Below are 18,348 nucleotides of genomic sequence, written 5' to 3' on the forward strand. Positions count from 1 at the left end.
ACCACCTTGCTACAGTCCTGAAGATATTTTCAGGTGCAAACTTTGTTTGCTCACACTTGGATAAAGGATTAAACTAAATTTATTATAGTCTAACCAAGTGAAAAATAAACTTCCAAATGGCTATTGCCTCAGTCAAGATATGAACACCACAGTGAAAGGTGCCGTGTGTGCATTGGTTAGCTGAATTTTAATCAGTTACACATGTTCAGCAGTGTGCATGATGGGAATGGACTGTAGATCCTCCCACATCAAAATCCATTCTTCATTGGGATAAGAATGTTTCCCAGTGTTTCCCAGTTTTACAAACTGGGAAACACCCAAAAAAGTGTGTGACTGATGAGACTGTGGATCTGGTGCATGTGTCATTCTGTAGGAACCCATGTAAGTCAATTAATGAACTGCAGATCCCTTGTTCAACAGTTCACAACGTTGTTCACAAACATCTCCGTTTGCAATGTGTACAAACTTCAACTTCTTCAACACCTTCAGCCAGATGATCACTTGAGAGCTGATTTCACTGCTGAGATGATCAGCTGTATCGATGACAATCCCAATTATCTGTTGTTATTCAGTGATGAATCAACCTTTCATATATGAGGGAAAGTTATAACACATTGCTGCATTTGGGGTATGAAAATCCTCACCAAGTGATCCAAAATGAAAGGGACACATCAAAAGTCTGGTTAGGAGTTCACAAAAATGGCATTATCGGTCAATTTGTTTTTCATGGAGCCCACAGTGATGGAATACACCTTGACATGCTGCAGATCTTTGCTTTTCCACAGATTCCCCCAGGTTTCACGTTTCAGCAAGATGATGCTCCACCACACTTTCATCAAGTTATTACTACATTTTTGAATGAGGCATGGACGTTTGATCGGAAAAGGAGGCTTAACTGCCTGGCCAGCTAGGTCTCTGGATATAACTCCATTGGACTTTTTGCATGGGACTTTATATTAAAGACTGTGTTTGTGTGTGTGTGTACACCAGATAAAGTTTGAGGTTGGGCTGTGATTTGAAACAGCATATCATTGCAGCACTCTAATAAAGTTGCAGATGCCAGAAAACATTTCACAGGAGCTCGAGGATTATTTTGACATCTGTCCAGCTACAAAGGATGCCCATGGTGAACTTCACTAACCTTCATAAAAACTTGGTGAGTTACTCTGTATAATAACAAAAGAGTATTTTAATAAACCATACAGATGCTGAGATATGTGTGTATTTTTGTAGCTCAGACACCCTGTATGCCTATGCATTACTTCAACATTGGGAGCCAGACCCAGAAGAAATATTAATGTTGAAGTAATGGAGAAGTTAGCATCTATATACAAGTAACTTATGTGAAGATATTTCATGTGCAAACTTTGTTTGCTTACACTTGGATAAATGATTAAACAAGAATATAATTTCTTGGTATCTTTAATTTAATGTATAGCCATGTGAAAAACTCTCAACAAAAACTGATTCTTACAGCTATTCGGTTGTTTTGATGCATGTTAGTTATTGCTGCAAGCAGCCGATTTGGAATGTTTGCTTCATGAGTATGGTCCACAGTTCATTCCTTAAGACTGTCAAATTTTTTTGGTAATCTACATATGTTATGTGTGTTTCTATGTTGAACTCACAACATTTCTCCATTAAGATTTTCAATGTAAAATCTAGGTCAATATACGATTGTCCTTTTCAGAAGCTGTTTTGTTTTTCACAAATTTATCTTCTACATATGATTTAAGTTTTGAAGTTAATATTCATGTATTTAGGAGGCTTATTCCTCTGTAGTTTTCACAGTTGCACTTTTTGCATTTTTTATATATTGGGATGATAATGCCTTATTCCAACTTTCTAGGTTTTTTCTTTGCTGCTGCTGTATATTGTTAAATAATTTTAAAAGTCATTTGACAAACTTATGTGTGTATATATAGGCTTTTTCAATTGAAGGTGAGTTATCTGATCTCATACGGTGGTAGCAGGTTTTTTTTTCCAAGAAACTCTGGTTTTTCATCCCATGTACAGACAAATCAGCCTTCAGAACACACACAATTTACAGACAAAAAATACTGTTGTTGGTGATGATGGGTGATAGATGTTGTTGATTGTTGTAGTCGAAGTAGGATTAAGTAGTAGTGGAAATGGTGAGATGTATTTAGCGAAGTAGAGTAGAGTGCCTTACTGCAATGCGTCCTTGGACTCCCTGGAGGTGTCACATAATAATAATAATAATAATTTAATAAGTTCTATATTTATTCTATCTTTTCTATGGGATTTTCCTGATTTATTTTGCTGTATTGCTTGTTGCATTTCTTGTAATGTTATTTGTTAAATCTTTCCCAATGTAATTAATGTAAATATTGAATAACAATGGACCAAGGACTAATTTCTGAGGTATACAACTAATCATCTTAAATTATTGCAGACTCACATACACCATTTTGTAATCTGTCTGCCAGCCATCCTTTTATCCAAATTAGTAGTTTATAACCCACCAACATATGCAACAGACTTGAAAGTGGAATTCTGTCAAAAGCTTTAGCAAAGTCCAAAAGTATCATGGTGTACAGTTTATGTAATAGCTCTAGTACCTCATCATCATCATACACCTGAGTTTTTTCATCCAGTATACAGATAGTGTTGAGCTTTGTATTGCATACACCAGGTTGATAGCTTTTTTAAAAAATGAGCACTCATTTTGTTGAATGAGTTGAATGTCATCTACCTTCAATAGCTATTCTTTTGCACATTCATTTTTTCTTTTACTTTCTGCATAATGATAGAATCTGTTTTTGGTTGTTTTCATGCATGCAGTTTTTTCATACTCAGATATAACTTTCCATACAATTAATAAATAATAATAAAATAGATCTAACCATACAATTGTCATAACTCTTCTGGCCTGCTCCTTATAATTTTCATAACTGACATCATCCTTATGCACATGGTATTCCTTGCACATCACTTTTATCATATTTATTCACCCAAGCCTAAGAAGAAGTTTACACTTGAAATATCTTCACGACTAAGCTTCTTATACAGAGCCATTGACTTTGTATAAAGTTCAGTTGTGACTCTTATCAGACTCCCCTCAGCACGAGCTAGATTGATAGAGATACTGAGGGCAATCTTGATTTGAAGAGATTCACTGTTCAATAACTCCAAGACTAGATAATGATAATAACACATTGCAAATTCTCTCTTAGGGAGTATGCAAACAAAAGTTTGCATGCCTCTAGTATGCACTCTCCCTCTTCTTCTGAAACAAGAAATTCTATTTTTCTTTGCTTTCCTTCAATGAAATAAGGATAGTAGTAAGAAGTTCTTATTATGCATATTGTAATATATTTATCACAACAAGTTATACAAATTTAAATACCTTGAAATTAAGCTACGAAAACAGAATGGCAAGTAAAAGAATAGCAAAGCAGGGGTGAAACAAAAATGGCATGAAGGCCTTTGGATTGCCTTTAAATCTTTTGAACAGTTTTAAAAAGTAAGAACCAATTATGTCAGAGACTTGATAAGACTGATGATCCAAAAGCAGTAATGAAATAATGTCTCCTAAGTGTAACTTTGTTATTTAATAGAAAGTATTAATAAAGAAAAATACATTGCTGTGCTTCTGAATTTTCACTGAAAGCAAACAGTTGAGCTTCATATTAAGGTAAGGATCATTCAAATGTTTAAACTCTGAGAGGCCTGATTTGCTAACTGGAACATATACTCACTCTCCAACAATCAGACTGTGGGAAATGAATTTCGTCACTCAGTCTAAGATCACTGCCTCACTTATTAGAGGCTTGAAGTGGCACGAAAAAAGTTTCATGTTTGGTCTTATGGAACAGCACTTCAGAATTATTTAAAAAATAAAAAGAAAAAGAAATAAGTTTTCAACCAGTGTTCCCTCTAAGCCATGTATATGTGCAGTGGACACTGGTCCAAAAGGGAGTGCACATACCAAGTAACTGTATGCACAATTTTTTTTAAGTCTTTCAGAATTTCTAATTTACAGTCAATTTTTGAACATACTATAAAAATGAATTATGTGTTCAATCATGCTTTTCACTTATTTTATTTAGTAATTTCTTCATTGCCTCCTCTTCAATATTGCTCCAACTCATTCCAACATAATACACTCTATTTAGTTACTTTAGCTTTTGCTTTGTGGGTGAACACCCACACATCACAGGCTAAAAGTAACTAATGCTGATGTCAGCAAGTTACAGAGGCATATTTGTCTATTATCTAAGACAGAACATTCACTTGAACTCGTTCAATCAGTGTTGGCAGATTTCAGATAATTCATGTAGTGCTCACAATTTTACAGGTTATAGTCAAATGAAAAAAAAAAGGGGGGGGAGGGGAGGCAACATCAATATGAGAAATATTACATTAGAGGTTTTAGTGCATCAAACTCTCAAAATATCACTGTCTAAAATAAAGCAGAAAAAAAACTGCAAATTTGTTTAAATTTGAGTGGCTGAACAAATGTGATGTAATTTTTTGTTTATAAACTGCACATTTATATATATATATATATATATATATATATATATATATATATATGTATGTATGTATGTATGTATATGCGGTGTGTATATATATATATGTATCGTATTTTTCGATGGATAACGCGCACCCCAACATTTTTATCGTTCCTTTTGATGTATAGATAACGCTCATGCACCAACTAGCGGTAGAGTTAGGAAGTACAGACAGAGGATGGAGGAATTCATTGAAAGCATGTGTGTTGCTCGTAGCAGTGGTCGATTATTCTGTATATCCTGTTTTAAAATATGTTATAAAGTAAATCATTATTTGTTTATATTTTGTTATTAGATCTGAATTACCCATGGAAGACAGAAGTACTTATCAGAGAAAACCCTACAGAGCACAGTTCAATCTTGAAGTGGTAGAAGTAGTAAAGGAAAAATGGAATCGTGAAGCTGGTAGATTGTTCAGTGTGGGAGAAAGTAGTGTTCGTGAATGGCAAAAGGCTGAAACAATCCTGAAATGTTTACATACGAGGAAACATGCTACGAGATTTAGAAGGTGTTTGTCCGGATTTTGGTTGGAGAATGTGTGCCGAAAGAGAAAAATGGCATTTTTCAAACCAAAATCTTTGTTAGTGTTGGATTCGTGTAGGGCACACACGACAGCAGAAGTTAAAACAATTGTAAGTATTCCAAATTGGCCGTCATTCCAGGTGGTTTAACAAAAAAACTCCAACTCCCTTGATCTTGCAGTAAATAAACCATTCAAAGACAATTTGCGAGCTAAGTGGGAAGACTGGATGATGAATGGCATCCATGAATATAACGAAACAGGGCAGAAGAAAAGAATGTCATATAAAGATATAGTTACATGGATTGTAGAAAGTTGGGCTGCTGTAAGTGAAAACTGTGTTAGAAATGGTTTCATTAAAGCACAAGGGAATGCAGTGGTGTCTGGAGACAATGATTATGGAGCTGAAGAAATACCAAACGGAATTTTTAATGCAATTGATTCTTTCAGTATTGAGTCTGATGAAGAATTTTTTGGATTTGAATAGTGTAATGTTCAATAAATATTAAGTAATACTTCTACCTTAGTTTTGTTATTACATTTGATTTACCTCTCATACCTTTCTAATGTATACCGTGCATGTTCATTTTTAACAAATGTAGACCTTTTTGTATAGATAACGCGCGTTATCTATCGAATTTCATATTGCATGCTAAATATGAAAAATATTTAGCATGCAATGTACAAGATCTTTTAACAAAGATGTGTACTACACACATTGAGTCTGAAACTGGAAACTTGCATATAAAATATTTTTCATGCACACATGGGCTGGCAAAAATTAGATAAAATATTGTTTCAATTTTTCATAGATGGCAGTCACATTTTAAAAGTAAATTCTCTATGTCAAATCTTATTGAAGAAGCATTTATGTTGAGTAAACAGTGAGCAAATTTCACCAACTTATTTGATAATTTAGTTCATAATTCCTTTTTTTACTTTAAGTTTTCAGATATGCTACTGTACACAAGTCGGGCAGCAACTCCTCAGCTTCAGTTTAAAGTGCATGGCCAGCTAGCTCTCCATGGAGTAATGGTAGAAGAAACAGAGCCTAAAATGGGAGTTACTAACTGTTTCACTATCTATGGTGGAAATAGAGCACTTATGGTTGCAGCTAGGTATGGTATAGTGAAAGGTTTGCTATAGCAAAATTTCTTTAAGAATAGCATTGATGCTATTGGTTTCAGCCATTACTTTTCTGTGGTTTATTATAGTGACTGAGTTTACATTAACAGTGTTTAGTATATTGAGAATTTACTGTGTAATAGATCTCTCTCTCTGCTATCAGACATTGCATATTCTGAATGTCTTTTAAAAACCTATTATTAATATTATTATAATGTAGATTTGTTATTGAAGGCATTAATTGTCTCATCCTCATAGAATGTACTGTTGGCTTTAACAAGGTAGTATAATTAATATAATAATTAATGCCTTAATTATATAATAATTAAGGCATTTGATAGAAATTATAAATTATTGAATATACATTATTTTAAATCGGTTGAAAAATGAAATAAGTTTACATGTTGTATGATATGATATATCTAAGAAAGCACGATAAAATGTAAAAAATAATATTGCATTAATGAACAACCAATAAAAAGGCTTCATAATCAAACCAGTTAAAAAAAAAAAGTCTACTCCTGGTGAATGTTGGCATTTTATACATTTTAATGTTCTATTTCTTATAGGATCCATGCACTTCCTACATTCTTCCAACTATTTTGATAGCAATAAAGTATAATAGCCACCTTCACACCACACAGCCTTCGGTGTGTGAAGCATAATGGATGGCCAAGCATAATATATAGCCCCCCTCAAATGCCAACCTCATCCTCTTATGGTCTACCCTGTTCTAAAAGTACAAACAAGGCACTGGCAACCAGGTATGGGTGGTATAACCCTACCAGAACAAATGCTGTTAGAACTGCCTGTCCAGAGGCATTAAATAGCAACCCTACCACTGGACCTGCCATGCGAAAGGCCAGTAACCTGTCTTGGGGAAATTTGATATGCTTTCAAGTCTCAGCCAAAGAAATGCCAGACGGACTATTGGGAAAATTACCATGATTTGGGAAAAGGTAATGACACTGTAAGAAGGAATGTATAATGAAAACTGCAATTTGGAATGTAAGGAGCATCGTAGATAACAGAAGGGGAACTTGATGAACAACTAAACCATGCCAATGTAAAAATATATATCTACTCTATACTATAAAATGATAAGCTGAAATTGGAAACAGATGTAGGCTGTAATGTTTTTGTCAAGTTATTTGAAACATTTTGAAACTCGGGCTACCCTGAGTGTCGAGTCTTCAAAATTCAAGTCATCAGAATTTAAGGAGAACCGGCCTACCAGTCCGGAACACGGGGGGGGGGGGGGGTGCTGTAGGCATCAGGGGGCAGAGCCCCCTAGTGTGTGTATATATATATATATATATATATATATATATATATGTGTGTGTAGTCTAGCCATAAATACTGTTAGAACTTGAACAATGTAAAACCTTTAATCTATCAGTAAATCCTTTACAGCTTCCAGCACATAGAAACCACATGTATAAAGTGCATACAGTAGCAACGTCCCTCTTTTGCCTTCATGCCCAAAGTTTGTGAGACCACATAATGATGGCAGTATGCACACATCCAACAGAAACGCTGTCACTGCTCGCTCAAAATCCACCTTCAGGCTGGCATTGCTAGGTGTCATTTTTTGCAGGCTACACTCTCAAGCTTCAACTACGATTTGAAGTCCAGCGCATTCAGATCAGAACTTCCAGATGGCCAATCAGATGGTGATGTGTGATTGGGCACATTTGCCTCCAACTACTGTTGTGTGGTTGGAGGCAAATCCTCGCCTTGTGTGGGACAGAGTCCTGTTGAAAGATCCACTGCCTACTCTGAAAGAAGGTGTGAAGAATATATTCTTCACAGATGAGAAGTCAGGTAGGCGCCTTTGATCACCCTCTGCCACTTAAGTTGTGGTGTTAGGAAGTGTCCATTAGAACAGTGATAGGCTCTCACCACTAGGTCATCAGTTAGTACCTGTAACTTTGTTCTCTGTTAAATTTTCATCTCTTGCGACATTGCTTTCTGCTTTCATAGAATTACGGTGAGGCGTGTCTTCACAGCCCTTACAAGCTGTTTTGTTCTCATGCAAATTGGTTGAACTGCTCTTTGGTGGTTAGATATGTCTTCTTTATCGTTATAATGGTTAATAGTCCAGTATACAAACATCCTACTGATCCTGAGTGTTTTTAGCTTTTTGAAAATAACAGGTGGCAATTTCAACCTTGTGAAGTGCTATTACTGCTACACTGGTCTCATAATTTTCCCAATATATGTTAGCTCATACAGCTAGACAACTCTCTCTCTCTCTACTGAAAACCATGTTTATGTTGGCTGCAAACAGTGCCACTAATGGAATGCAATTCTGTGGGTAGCATGGGCTATGTGGAAGTTGTAACAGTATTTATGACAAGACTGTATAGAAATAGAAAAAGCAAAAAGGTACCAAATCTATCAAACAAATCTATAGCAGTGTAAACAAAGAAACTGAGCAGTAGCAGGTATAATGATACACAAATCTATGAAGAACAATGTTGTATAATTACTGGACTGAAAGACTAATAGAAATTAGACTTAAAACATTAGGAGGACATATAACAATGATCAGGTCATATTTACCGGAAGTAAAATCTTTTGCAAAGAACTGTAGTGTTCTTTGCAAAAGTTAGAGATAAACCAGACTATTTACTACAAGCAGGGGATTTAAATGTTATAATAGGAAACAGGAAATACAAAACAGATATAAGGAGATTTGCAGAAGATAGATGTATTCAAAATGGACACAAACTGCAAGATTTCGTCATTTATATGTTGAAAGTTTTTTTTTGCTGGGCTACTTATCTCGGTCATGATGATACTTCACTCATAAAGCTTTTTTGCTTACACTCATAGATTTCATGATGGGAAATATATGATTTCTGCATTACTTCAACCTTGCTATCCCTTCCCAGTCTGGCTTTAAGGTTGCATTGTGGCTCACACAGGCAGTTCAGTGGTAACTGCTCCAAGGCTAAATGTTTTAAATTAAGAATTATCTGCACGTTAGCACAAGAAAAGTATATTTAATATACTGCCAGATATTTCAGTTTGAAAATAACAAACTGTCATCAGAGGAATCACACTCCTTTCTACTGCGCTAAAAATCTACAATAGAATGATATTAAATAGAATTGAACCACATATGACTCTATTACTTTGTACAAACCAGGATGGATTCCTCAAAAAATGTGGTACTCTAGAACACACAAACTGCATCAGAAGACTAATAGAAGTTCAAAGAACAAGAACTTACCATTGCTTTTGAACTTTATTGATTTTAATAAAGCATTTGATTCTGTTGACGAGGAACGACTATGGGAAACACTCAAATTTTATGGCATTCCACCTAAATTATCAGGGCAGTCAAGGAACCCTGCGGGATATCAAGCCACAGTACTAGTTAATGGAGACAAAACAGACAGTTTTCCCTATTTATAATTGTAATCTATTAGTATACATCATAGTGACTGACTATATTTTTAAATTGATTCAAGTTAAATCTGGAATTCTCATCAAAGATCCATATATACAGATGCACCTTGAAGACCTGATCTTTGCAGAAAATATAGGCCTCATTGACTCCAACATTACAGATGCCCAAAACCACTTCAACAGCCTTAGGAGAACCGCAGAAATATTTCGAGTAAAAATAAATTCCCAAAAAAAAAAAAAGATATTAAAAAATCAGATAGATTGACACATCTATATAAATCAAAATTGATCACCTTCACGAAGTAGAGGACTTTGTATACCTAGGATCACACATCTCAGACTCCTTAACAGACATTAAGACAAGAAAATAGAAAGCACTTCAGTTTCTCAGCAGTCTTAATAAAGTATGGAAATCGAGCCTCATCTCAAAGGAGATGAAGATTCATCTTTACAAGTGCACCAGCCAGTCTATCTTTCTGTACGGCTGCCAGACCTGGAACATCTCAACAAAAGCAGCAACCAATATTATAAATAGCTTTGGAACTACTTGTCTAAGAAATATCCTGGATTACTCCTTGCAAGACCACATTCCCAACTCTACTATATTAGATGAAACCCAGCAAGATCCTCCAGTCAGCACTGTTCAAAGAAACCAAATTAAATGGCTTGGCCCAACTCAGACATCCGCCCTCTGGACTTTTTGATGTTGTGGTCATCAACGCCCCTACAGATTGATAAAGAAAAAGAGGCAGACCCCAAACTCAGTGTTGGAATTACATCAGCATTATTCTCTCCATTTCCTCCAACTCTCTGCATCAGAGATCTGTCAATTAGCATATGACAGAGAAGCCTGATTTTCCTTCACATCATAAGAATCTCCAAGTCCTATCTTAGTGTACACATACTACTTATTTGTTTTGATTGGTTTCCTTATTTAAAATTTGAAAATTATAAATAAATGATGATGATCATCAGTGGCTAGACAGAAAACAGTTTTTTACAAGGTAGAATACAAACAGTTGATCATTCAAAATTAGAACGAGCCGTGTGATGTTACATTGTTAATCATATCATTTCACTGAAGAAAGGTAAACATAAGAGTGCAGAATAGTTACATGTATAAATTTATAATGTCATACAAAAAACTTAATTTATAAAATCATACTAAAGATATCATTAGACATATGTAGTATCTAGAAGGTATTCTTTAATCTGGAATTTTGGGGCTAATTTCTGGTTGATTTTACTTGTGCCCTTTTTGTGATTTGATGATATCTTTAATGATATCATCTCAAACCATGTCAGAAATGCAAAATTTCTGAACATCACATTACCACCTGTCTTTCAGAACTTTCAACAAAAAAGTGAGAACATGGTAGAGCCATTTAGAAGTGCATATATTGGAGAGGCATAAAGAAGAGTTTCCAGATCTTCCAATTTAGTTTAATTAAGACGGCACTTTCAAACAAACACTTGATAAAATCACAAAAAGTGTGCAAGTAAAATCAACCAGAAATTAGCCCCAAAATTCCAGAACTGCTGGAGCCACTTTCCGAGTCAAATATGGATGGAACAACATTAGTTGAAATTACCAATGAATGAACTTAGTATAACAACTGAATAGATACAGGCAGAAATGCAAATGAAACTGTTATACAAAGAGAAATTGGAGAAGAAACAGACAAACAAGTAAGACATGTGAAAGAACTTAATTTGCAGGCAAGATCATCAAAAGGAAAAGATAAATTAATAAAAAATACAGAAGATAAACAAAAAAATTAAAACATGTACTAAGGAACTAAATTAAAAAATAAGAAATCATAAAAAATGTAAAGATGAAGAAGATTGTGGATTGTCAAATGAAACTCCACATAGTCAGAAGAGTTCATGGACTATGAAGAGCCACCTCATACTAATAAAAAGAAAGCAAGTGATACAATTAAAGAAAGTGCATATATTGGAGAGGCATAAAGAAGAGTTTCCAGATCTTCCAATTTAGTTTAATTAAGACAGCACTTTCAAACAAACACTTGATAAAATCACAAAAAGTAAAGAAAACTTTATTATTTTAAAGAAAAAATAATAAAGTTTTTTTTACTGATTCAAAGTTTTTTCAGTATACTCATCATCTATATGAAAAGAAAATAACTAGCTTCAAAATTAAGAATGGTAGTCTTGAAATTGAAATAATGGAAAGAAACTGTAAAAAAACTGGAAAATAATTTATAAGAAGCAGGCTACACAACTGCTCCTTCACAGACTGAAGAATTCATCCAAAATCTAGAAGATAAAAACTTATCAGCAACACTTCACTAATCATATCATCTCCTTTCTGCATTACCTCATATGAGGATAACACTGACAAGCTAAACAACAAGCCATTGAAAGTTTTTCCACTTGGTTATACTAAAAATTCAACATGCTAAGAATTATATTCTTGTTTAATCCTTTATCCAAGTATAAGCAAGCAGTTTGCATGTTGAATCAACTTCATGGCTGGGCAACTCTTATCTAGAAGCTAATGACTTCACTTGCCTTAGCATCTTTAATTTATAGTATAACCAAGTGGAAAAACTTTCAACATCTATCTCTAATGCAGTGTTTTGGTAATAAGGTGTGACAACTTTTGGCTACTTGTATATGAAAATATTACTTCAGCATTACTTCAACCTTGGTATCACTTCTGGGTCTAGCTGTCATTGATGAGACCTCAATAAGGGTTTTCCTCTTTGGAGGAAATGATTATAAAGGTCCAAAAGCTGAGATTGTTCCTGAATACTAAAACACTCTTGCTGTAGAACATCCACAACAACATCTTGACATCAGTATGTCAGATCATAATCCCGTACTAATTAAATTCTGCTGCATGAAACAAGTAAAGATCAGTTCTGGATCATGGAGACTTCCACCAAATTTCCCATTGATTGATTTTTTTTTTTTTTTTTTTTTATCAAACTCCAGGTCTTCTATTCAAACTTCTATAATGCTACCTGGAAATTGGATATGTGGTTAAAATTCAAATGAGCAGTAGAACAGAATGTAATTGATTGCAGAAAGGAACAGGCTTTCGTTGAATGAAAAAAAAAAGTTGCAAGAACTGTATAAAGAGCGAGAAGCTGGTTCATAGCAAACTAACTCAATAGTATAGAATGCAGCAGCATCTAATGATATAACATAAACGTAGAGATAGAAGTGGAAAGGCATAAACAAGTAGAAGAAAGAAATTTAAAAATAAGAATACTGCAGCACTTAGTAGATAAACCAACAGCTGCATTCTTCAATAGACAGTTCACCAAATTCCGTGAAGAAAGGACTATCACCGAAATTGCAATGATGGTGAAGACATGTCCACCACTCAACACATCCTTGACAACTTTCAAAAACACTGTAAATATCTGATTGAAGACAATAGTTCTGTGGGAAATTATAACTCTGAATATTAATGCCTTTCCTGTTCATATCCAAGACAGGCTCAACAGACCCACTACAGCATCTGTAGTTATCACAGCCTGTAAAGATTACCAGACAAGAAAATCACTAAGACCTGTTGATCTAGAGATAGAACTTTACCACTAGGCCTGGGATTTTATTCTTCACATTCTAGTTATGCTGTTTAATTCTTATCTGTAGGACACATAACAAGTGAATTTGTAGCAAGCCATACCATGCTCATTCCAAAATCTAATAGAGGTCATACCTTATTCAACAGCTGGAGGCCTATTGCTCTATCTAATACTGACTGCAAGACGTTTTTCCATATTATTAATAACAGGCTCAAAATATTAAGATACATAACTAAAAGTACCAGGCATATAGAGTTCCAGGCCGAGCAGTAGAATTTTATCTGATTCTATTATGTGATCTATTCTGCTTATTTAATATGAAAAAGCAGCATGACAGTGCCATCAGTAAACTTTACTCATGTCCAGCTTCCCTTTCTGTTCTGCATCATCCAACAAAATGATGTGGACAAATAGCTGCTATCTGTTATTAAGGAGCCTATGTCAGTTCAACTACCTGCCTCCTAGTTAATGTGTTCCTATCAGACTCTCTTAAAATTCAAAAAAGAGTCAATTATCTTTGCATTGGCTCTTGAACCTTTCTTGCAGTAAGTCAACAATACATGTGCTGAATTGTTTAGAGAAATAACAGTTCTTTCAACTGTGAAGGAAAATAAGGTATTAGCATATGCTGACGATGTAGTAGGCACTTTGAGGGATAATGATTCCACATATATTTTTTTTTTGGTATTTTGATAAAATTCAGCAAAATCAGTGGATTAACTGCTAATGCAGACAAGACAAAATTAAAAGTTTTCGGAAAGTGGGATCTTGGAAGCATTCCTTTTGGACTAACCCCAAAGAGAGAACCCCTCATTATACTTGGAATTCCCTTCTCCACTTACCAAATATAATGTTTTTGTATATAAGTTCTGGAACATTGAAACCTTAGAAGACTGGAAAATTGGACCACTTTCCTTTTCTTCTAAAGCCATAGTACTTAAAACCATAATCTTCCCTGCTCAGTTGTGTGTAAAATATATTTCAGACATTACAGAAGCTGAAGAAAAATAATTATATAGTAAACCTCTGCAATTTTTCTGGTCCAGCCAATGCCAAGAAGTTATAAAAGAATTTCTTCAACTATCAAATAAGAATGCAGGCTTTGGACTTTCAGTCTTAAAATTCTGTTATTTAAGCAGTACAGCTTCAAAAATCCATAAAATATTGCAGACCTTCTCCTGTATTACCTTAGTTTTCATCTTTTTGGAGTAAATGATTATAAAGGTCCAAAAGCTGAGATTGTTCCTGAATACTACAGCATTCTGGTCTTAACTCAAGATTGCTACAACATTCTACATTGACATTCTTTTCATGAATAAAAGTAAAATTATGTATGAAGAAATCTTTAACCTGTTTCACCACAAACTTCCACAATTGGATACTGACAATAACATTGTTTCATAACTTACTGAAGTTCCAAAGATACCCTAACAGGAGGGATCTTGCTTGGAAAATTGCATATGGTTGCCTTCCAGTAAATGCCACCAAATAGAGATACAATCTGTGACATCTCTTACCGATTGGAAACAGTAGAACATGCATTCTACAGCTGCCATTTTTGCCCTGTGTATTTGGAACAGGTTTTATGGTCATTGCTGGAATGACTGGACAGCAATCCCAAGCAGAAAAAGCTAGCTCAAGGCAGTTAACTCAGATAAGGCTAACCACCTGGATATCAGTCATCTTTGTGTTTTCGTTGTCCAGCTGCATGATGCTGATGAAAAAATATAGTGGCTATATGATGATTTAAAGAAGCTGAGGCATTTTTTTCTCTCTCTCATACTATTTATCTATCTTTTCTTTCTCATTATCAGGCTCTCGCTCTCTTGCACCCCTATACTGACTACTCTAGGCCTATGATGAACACCTTTACTTTTTTATTTTTCCACATCAATAAAGGTCGAAACCTGTCCGAGTATTGTGCCTTCCCCTAATGCATAACATCATAAACGCCCAAAAAGATGTGTGCTTTGCATGATGGGATACTAAGGCAATTGATATGAAGTCATTAGCTTCAATATACAAGCAGTCCAGTTGTTAAATTACCGTATTTGCCAGCATATGAGACGCACTGGCCTATAAAACTCACCCCTTTTTTGTGCACATATTTTAGGAAAAAAACTTTATCACTGAATATTATAATGAATTTACAGTATTTCAAATATAAATATGACATATTTATATTTCTATATATTTGAATGTATATTATATAAATATACAAAAATTGTAACTGTTTTTTCAGCCATAATTTGCCAAGAAATTTCGGGAAAATTTAACAGCAGAAATTTATCACCATTCACAACAACTGCAACAACAATTGGAAAGTTTAAACAAACAGGAACACAATTGTGATCGTCGATGACTGTGCATCAACTGAATTCTACATAACTGGAATTCTCTCACACACGCCACAAGGAAGCAAGAAAGAAATCGTGTAACTCGGAACAGAGAAAATTTCCAGAAATGAAAGTAATAAAAAACTAAGTATTGGTGTATAAAACGCACCCTGTTTTTCAGACGTATTTTCGAATAAAATAAGTGAGTCTTATACGCCACCAAATACGGTACTTCATGTATAAACTTTGTTTGCTTACACTTGGATAAAAGATGAAACTAAGAATATAATTTCTTGGCATCTTTAATTTATAGTATAACCAAGTGAAAAAACTTTCAACTTCTATCACTAATCCAGAGTATTTTAGTAATAAGGTGTGACACCTTTTGACGGATACTGGAACTGGAAAATGCATGGATTTACCAGTTATGGATGATGCAGCTAAGCCCCATAAATATATAGTTTTGTGCACCAGTCTGGCAAATGGTGTCATCCTCTGTGAACTGTTTTGTTGTTGTTGTTAATGCTTACATGAAAGTTTGGCGATTTTGTGATGGCTGACCATAAGGAACAGTGTGTGTGTTCTTTTGAGTAAAACTGAAGCTGAAACTATTGTTATTCTTTAACAAGCCTTTAAGGATGAAGCTTTAGGTAAAACACAAGTCTGTGAATGGATTTTCCCATTTTAAAAATGGGGACATATCAGTTGAAGACCAACCATAATCTGGCTGACCTTTGTCAAGCAGAAATGCTGAACACATTGAATAGGTGCACAAAATATTTGTTCCTCCTGGATAGACAGTGAACCAACATTTTTATCTCACCGTTTTGAGAAGACTGTAATAGTGTGTGACGAAAACAGCTAGAGATATGAAGTATCTGAGATTGGCCCAAGCAATCAATTAAAATTGGCAAAAAATCATTGAGCATATTTCTGAGGAGATGAATTTGTCATGGAGTTCTTGCCAGTGAATTTTAACAGAAGATTTGCAAATGAAATGTGTGTATCTGCTAAATTTGTGCCTTGTTTGCTCACAGAGGATATAAAAAAAAAAATTGTGTGAGTATTTGCCGTGATTTGAAGGGGTAAGTTCTTAATGACTAGAACTTGCTTTCAAAAGTTGTGATTGGGGATGAGTCTTGGTTCTGCAGTTATGATCCAGAAACAAAACAAGCATCAGCGGCAATGGAAACATGCAAATTCACCGAGGCCCAAGAAGGCACATAGAGTTCGATCAAACTTCAAGACAATCTTATTTTATTTATTTATTTTTTTTTTTTATGTGAATGGAATTGTACACAAAATATTTGTTCCTCCTGGATAGACAGTGAACCAACATTTTTATCTCGACGTTTTGTGAAGACTGGGCAATAGTGTGTGACAAAAATGGCTAGAGATATATGGAGTGTCGGAAATTGGTTGCTGCACCACAACAATGCCCCAGCCCACATGGCCTTGTCTGTCCAACAGTTCTTAACAAAAAAAAAAATAGCATGGCAGTTGTTTCCCACCCTCGCTACTTGCCCAATCTCTGTCTCTCCATATTACTTTTTTTTATGCCCACAAATTAAGAAAATGATGAAAGGGCAAAGATTCGTTGATATGGACAAAGTGAAAGAAATGTTGCTGAAGCCCATAAACAGTATTCCAATTGAACAGTTTCAGAACTGTTTCCAGCAGTGGGAAAAAAACGTTGGGACAAGTGCATGGACTCACATGGAGAGTATTTTGAAGGAGACTAGAATATGGTATTATAACCTTAATAATTTTTTTTTTATAAAAAAATTCTGGTTATTTTTTAGTACCCCTTCATATATTGAAATATGACTTCTGCATTAATTCGACCTTGGTTATCATTTCTTGGTCTGGCTCCCACTAAGGCAGTTGATGTGAAGGCATTATCCTCTATATAGAAGTAGCCTAGTCGTGAAGTTACTTCATATGCGAACTTTGTTTGCTTACACTTGGATTAAGAATGAAACCAAGAATATAATTTGTCATCTTTAATTTATTTCATGTAATTGTGAGTGAGCTTTCGCACCTTCCTCCAGTTGGTGAAAGTGATCACATGGGTTGTGGCTAGCCATATGAAGGCTTCTTTGACGAAACTATATATGTCGAAGTGCAAGGCTAGTGATTATGGCAAGCTTAGGAGACAACTTGGAACTATGGCATGGAATGGGGAGTTGACCAATAATGAAAATACTGCTTAGGAACTGACAAAGAAATACATAACAGCATCAATGTGTGAATGTATTTCCAAAGGTAAAAAGGCTGAATAATGTAGATGTAAAATGGATGAACGAGGAAATTAAATGAGGAACATGAAATCTGAAAGAAGAAGGGGCTTTGGAGGCAGCACAAGATGAATAATAGTAATAATCAGTTGCATGAAGAGTATCAAAAGAAGGCCAGAAGAGTGAACTCAGTTGGAAAGAACAACAAGAATGCAGAACAAGTAGAAAATAGCAATTCACACTAAGAAAAATCCTTGAGTTTTTTTGATATGTGGTAAGTAGAAGGAAAAATTGATTATGGTAAGATGCTGTTAATGGATAGAAGTGGGAGATTTGGTGACTGTTGCAGAGGACATAGTTGAAGTGCTCAGTGTACGTTTCATCAAGGTGTCTCATACTCCATGCAAAATCAGAAGCCGAAGTGTGGAGAATGAAATTAGTGAAGACATAATACTGAATAAGCAAGAGGTATATGCGGAGTTAAATAAGCTAGATGTCAATAAGGCAATAGGACTTGATGACATTTCACCACGTGTCTTGTGGAAATTTTCCAGGTAATTAGCACCAGCATTAGCCAACCTGTTTAACAAGAATTTTGCACCGACAAGTCCC

General features: G+C 34.9%; 1 protein-coding gene across 2 annotated transcripts in view; it reads left to right on the forward strand.

The window, feature by feature from the left end:
- The window catches only part of Cdep (Chondrocyte-derived ezrin-like domain containing protein), a 741,059-nt gene that overhangs the window by 625,649 nt on the left and 97,062 nt on the right, over window positions 1-18,348 (forward strand). For both annotated transcript variants that reach the window (XM_090413128.1, XM_090413137.1), the window contains exon 24: window positions 6,004-6,176. In XM_090413128.1, coding sequence (XP_090269254.1) covers window positions 6,004-6,176 — 173 coding nt within the window. The remainder of the gene's footprint in view (window positions 1-6,003; window positions 6,177-18,348) is intronic.

Source organism: Typopeltis vanoorti, chromosome 2, assembly GCF_054136105.1.
Source record: "Typopeltis vanoorti isolate ZY-2024b chromosome 2, IOZ_Tvanoo_1.0, whole genome shotgun sequence".
NCBI lineage: Eukaryota > Metazoa > Arthropoda > Arachnida > Uropygi > Thelyphonidae > Typopeltis > Typopeltis vanoorti.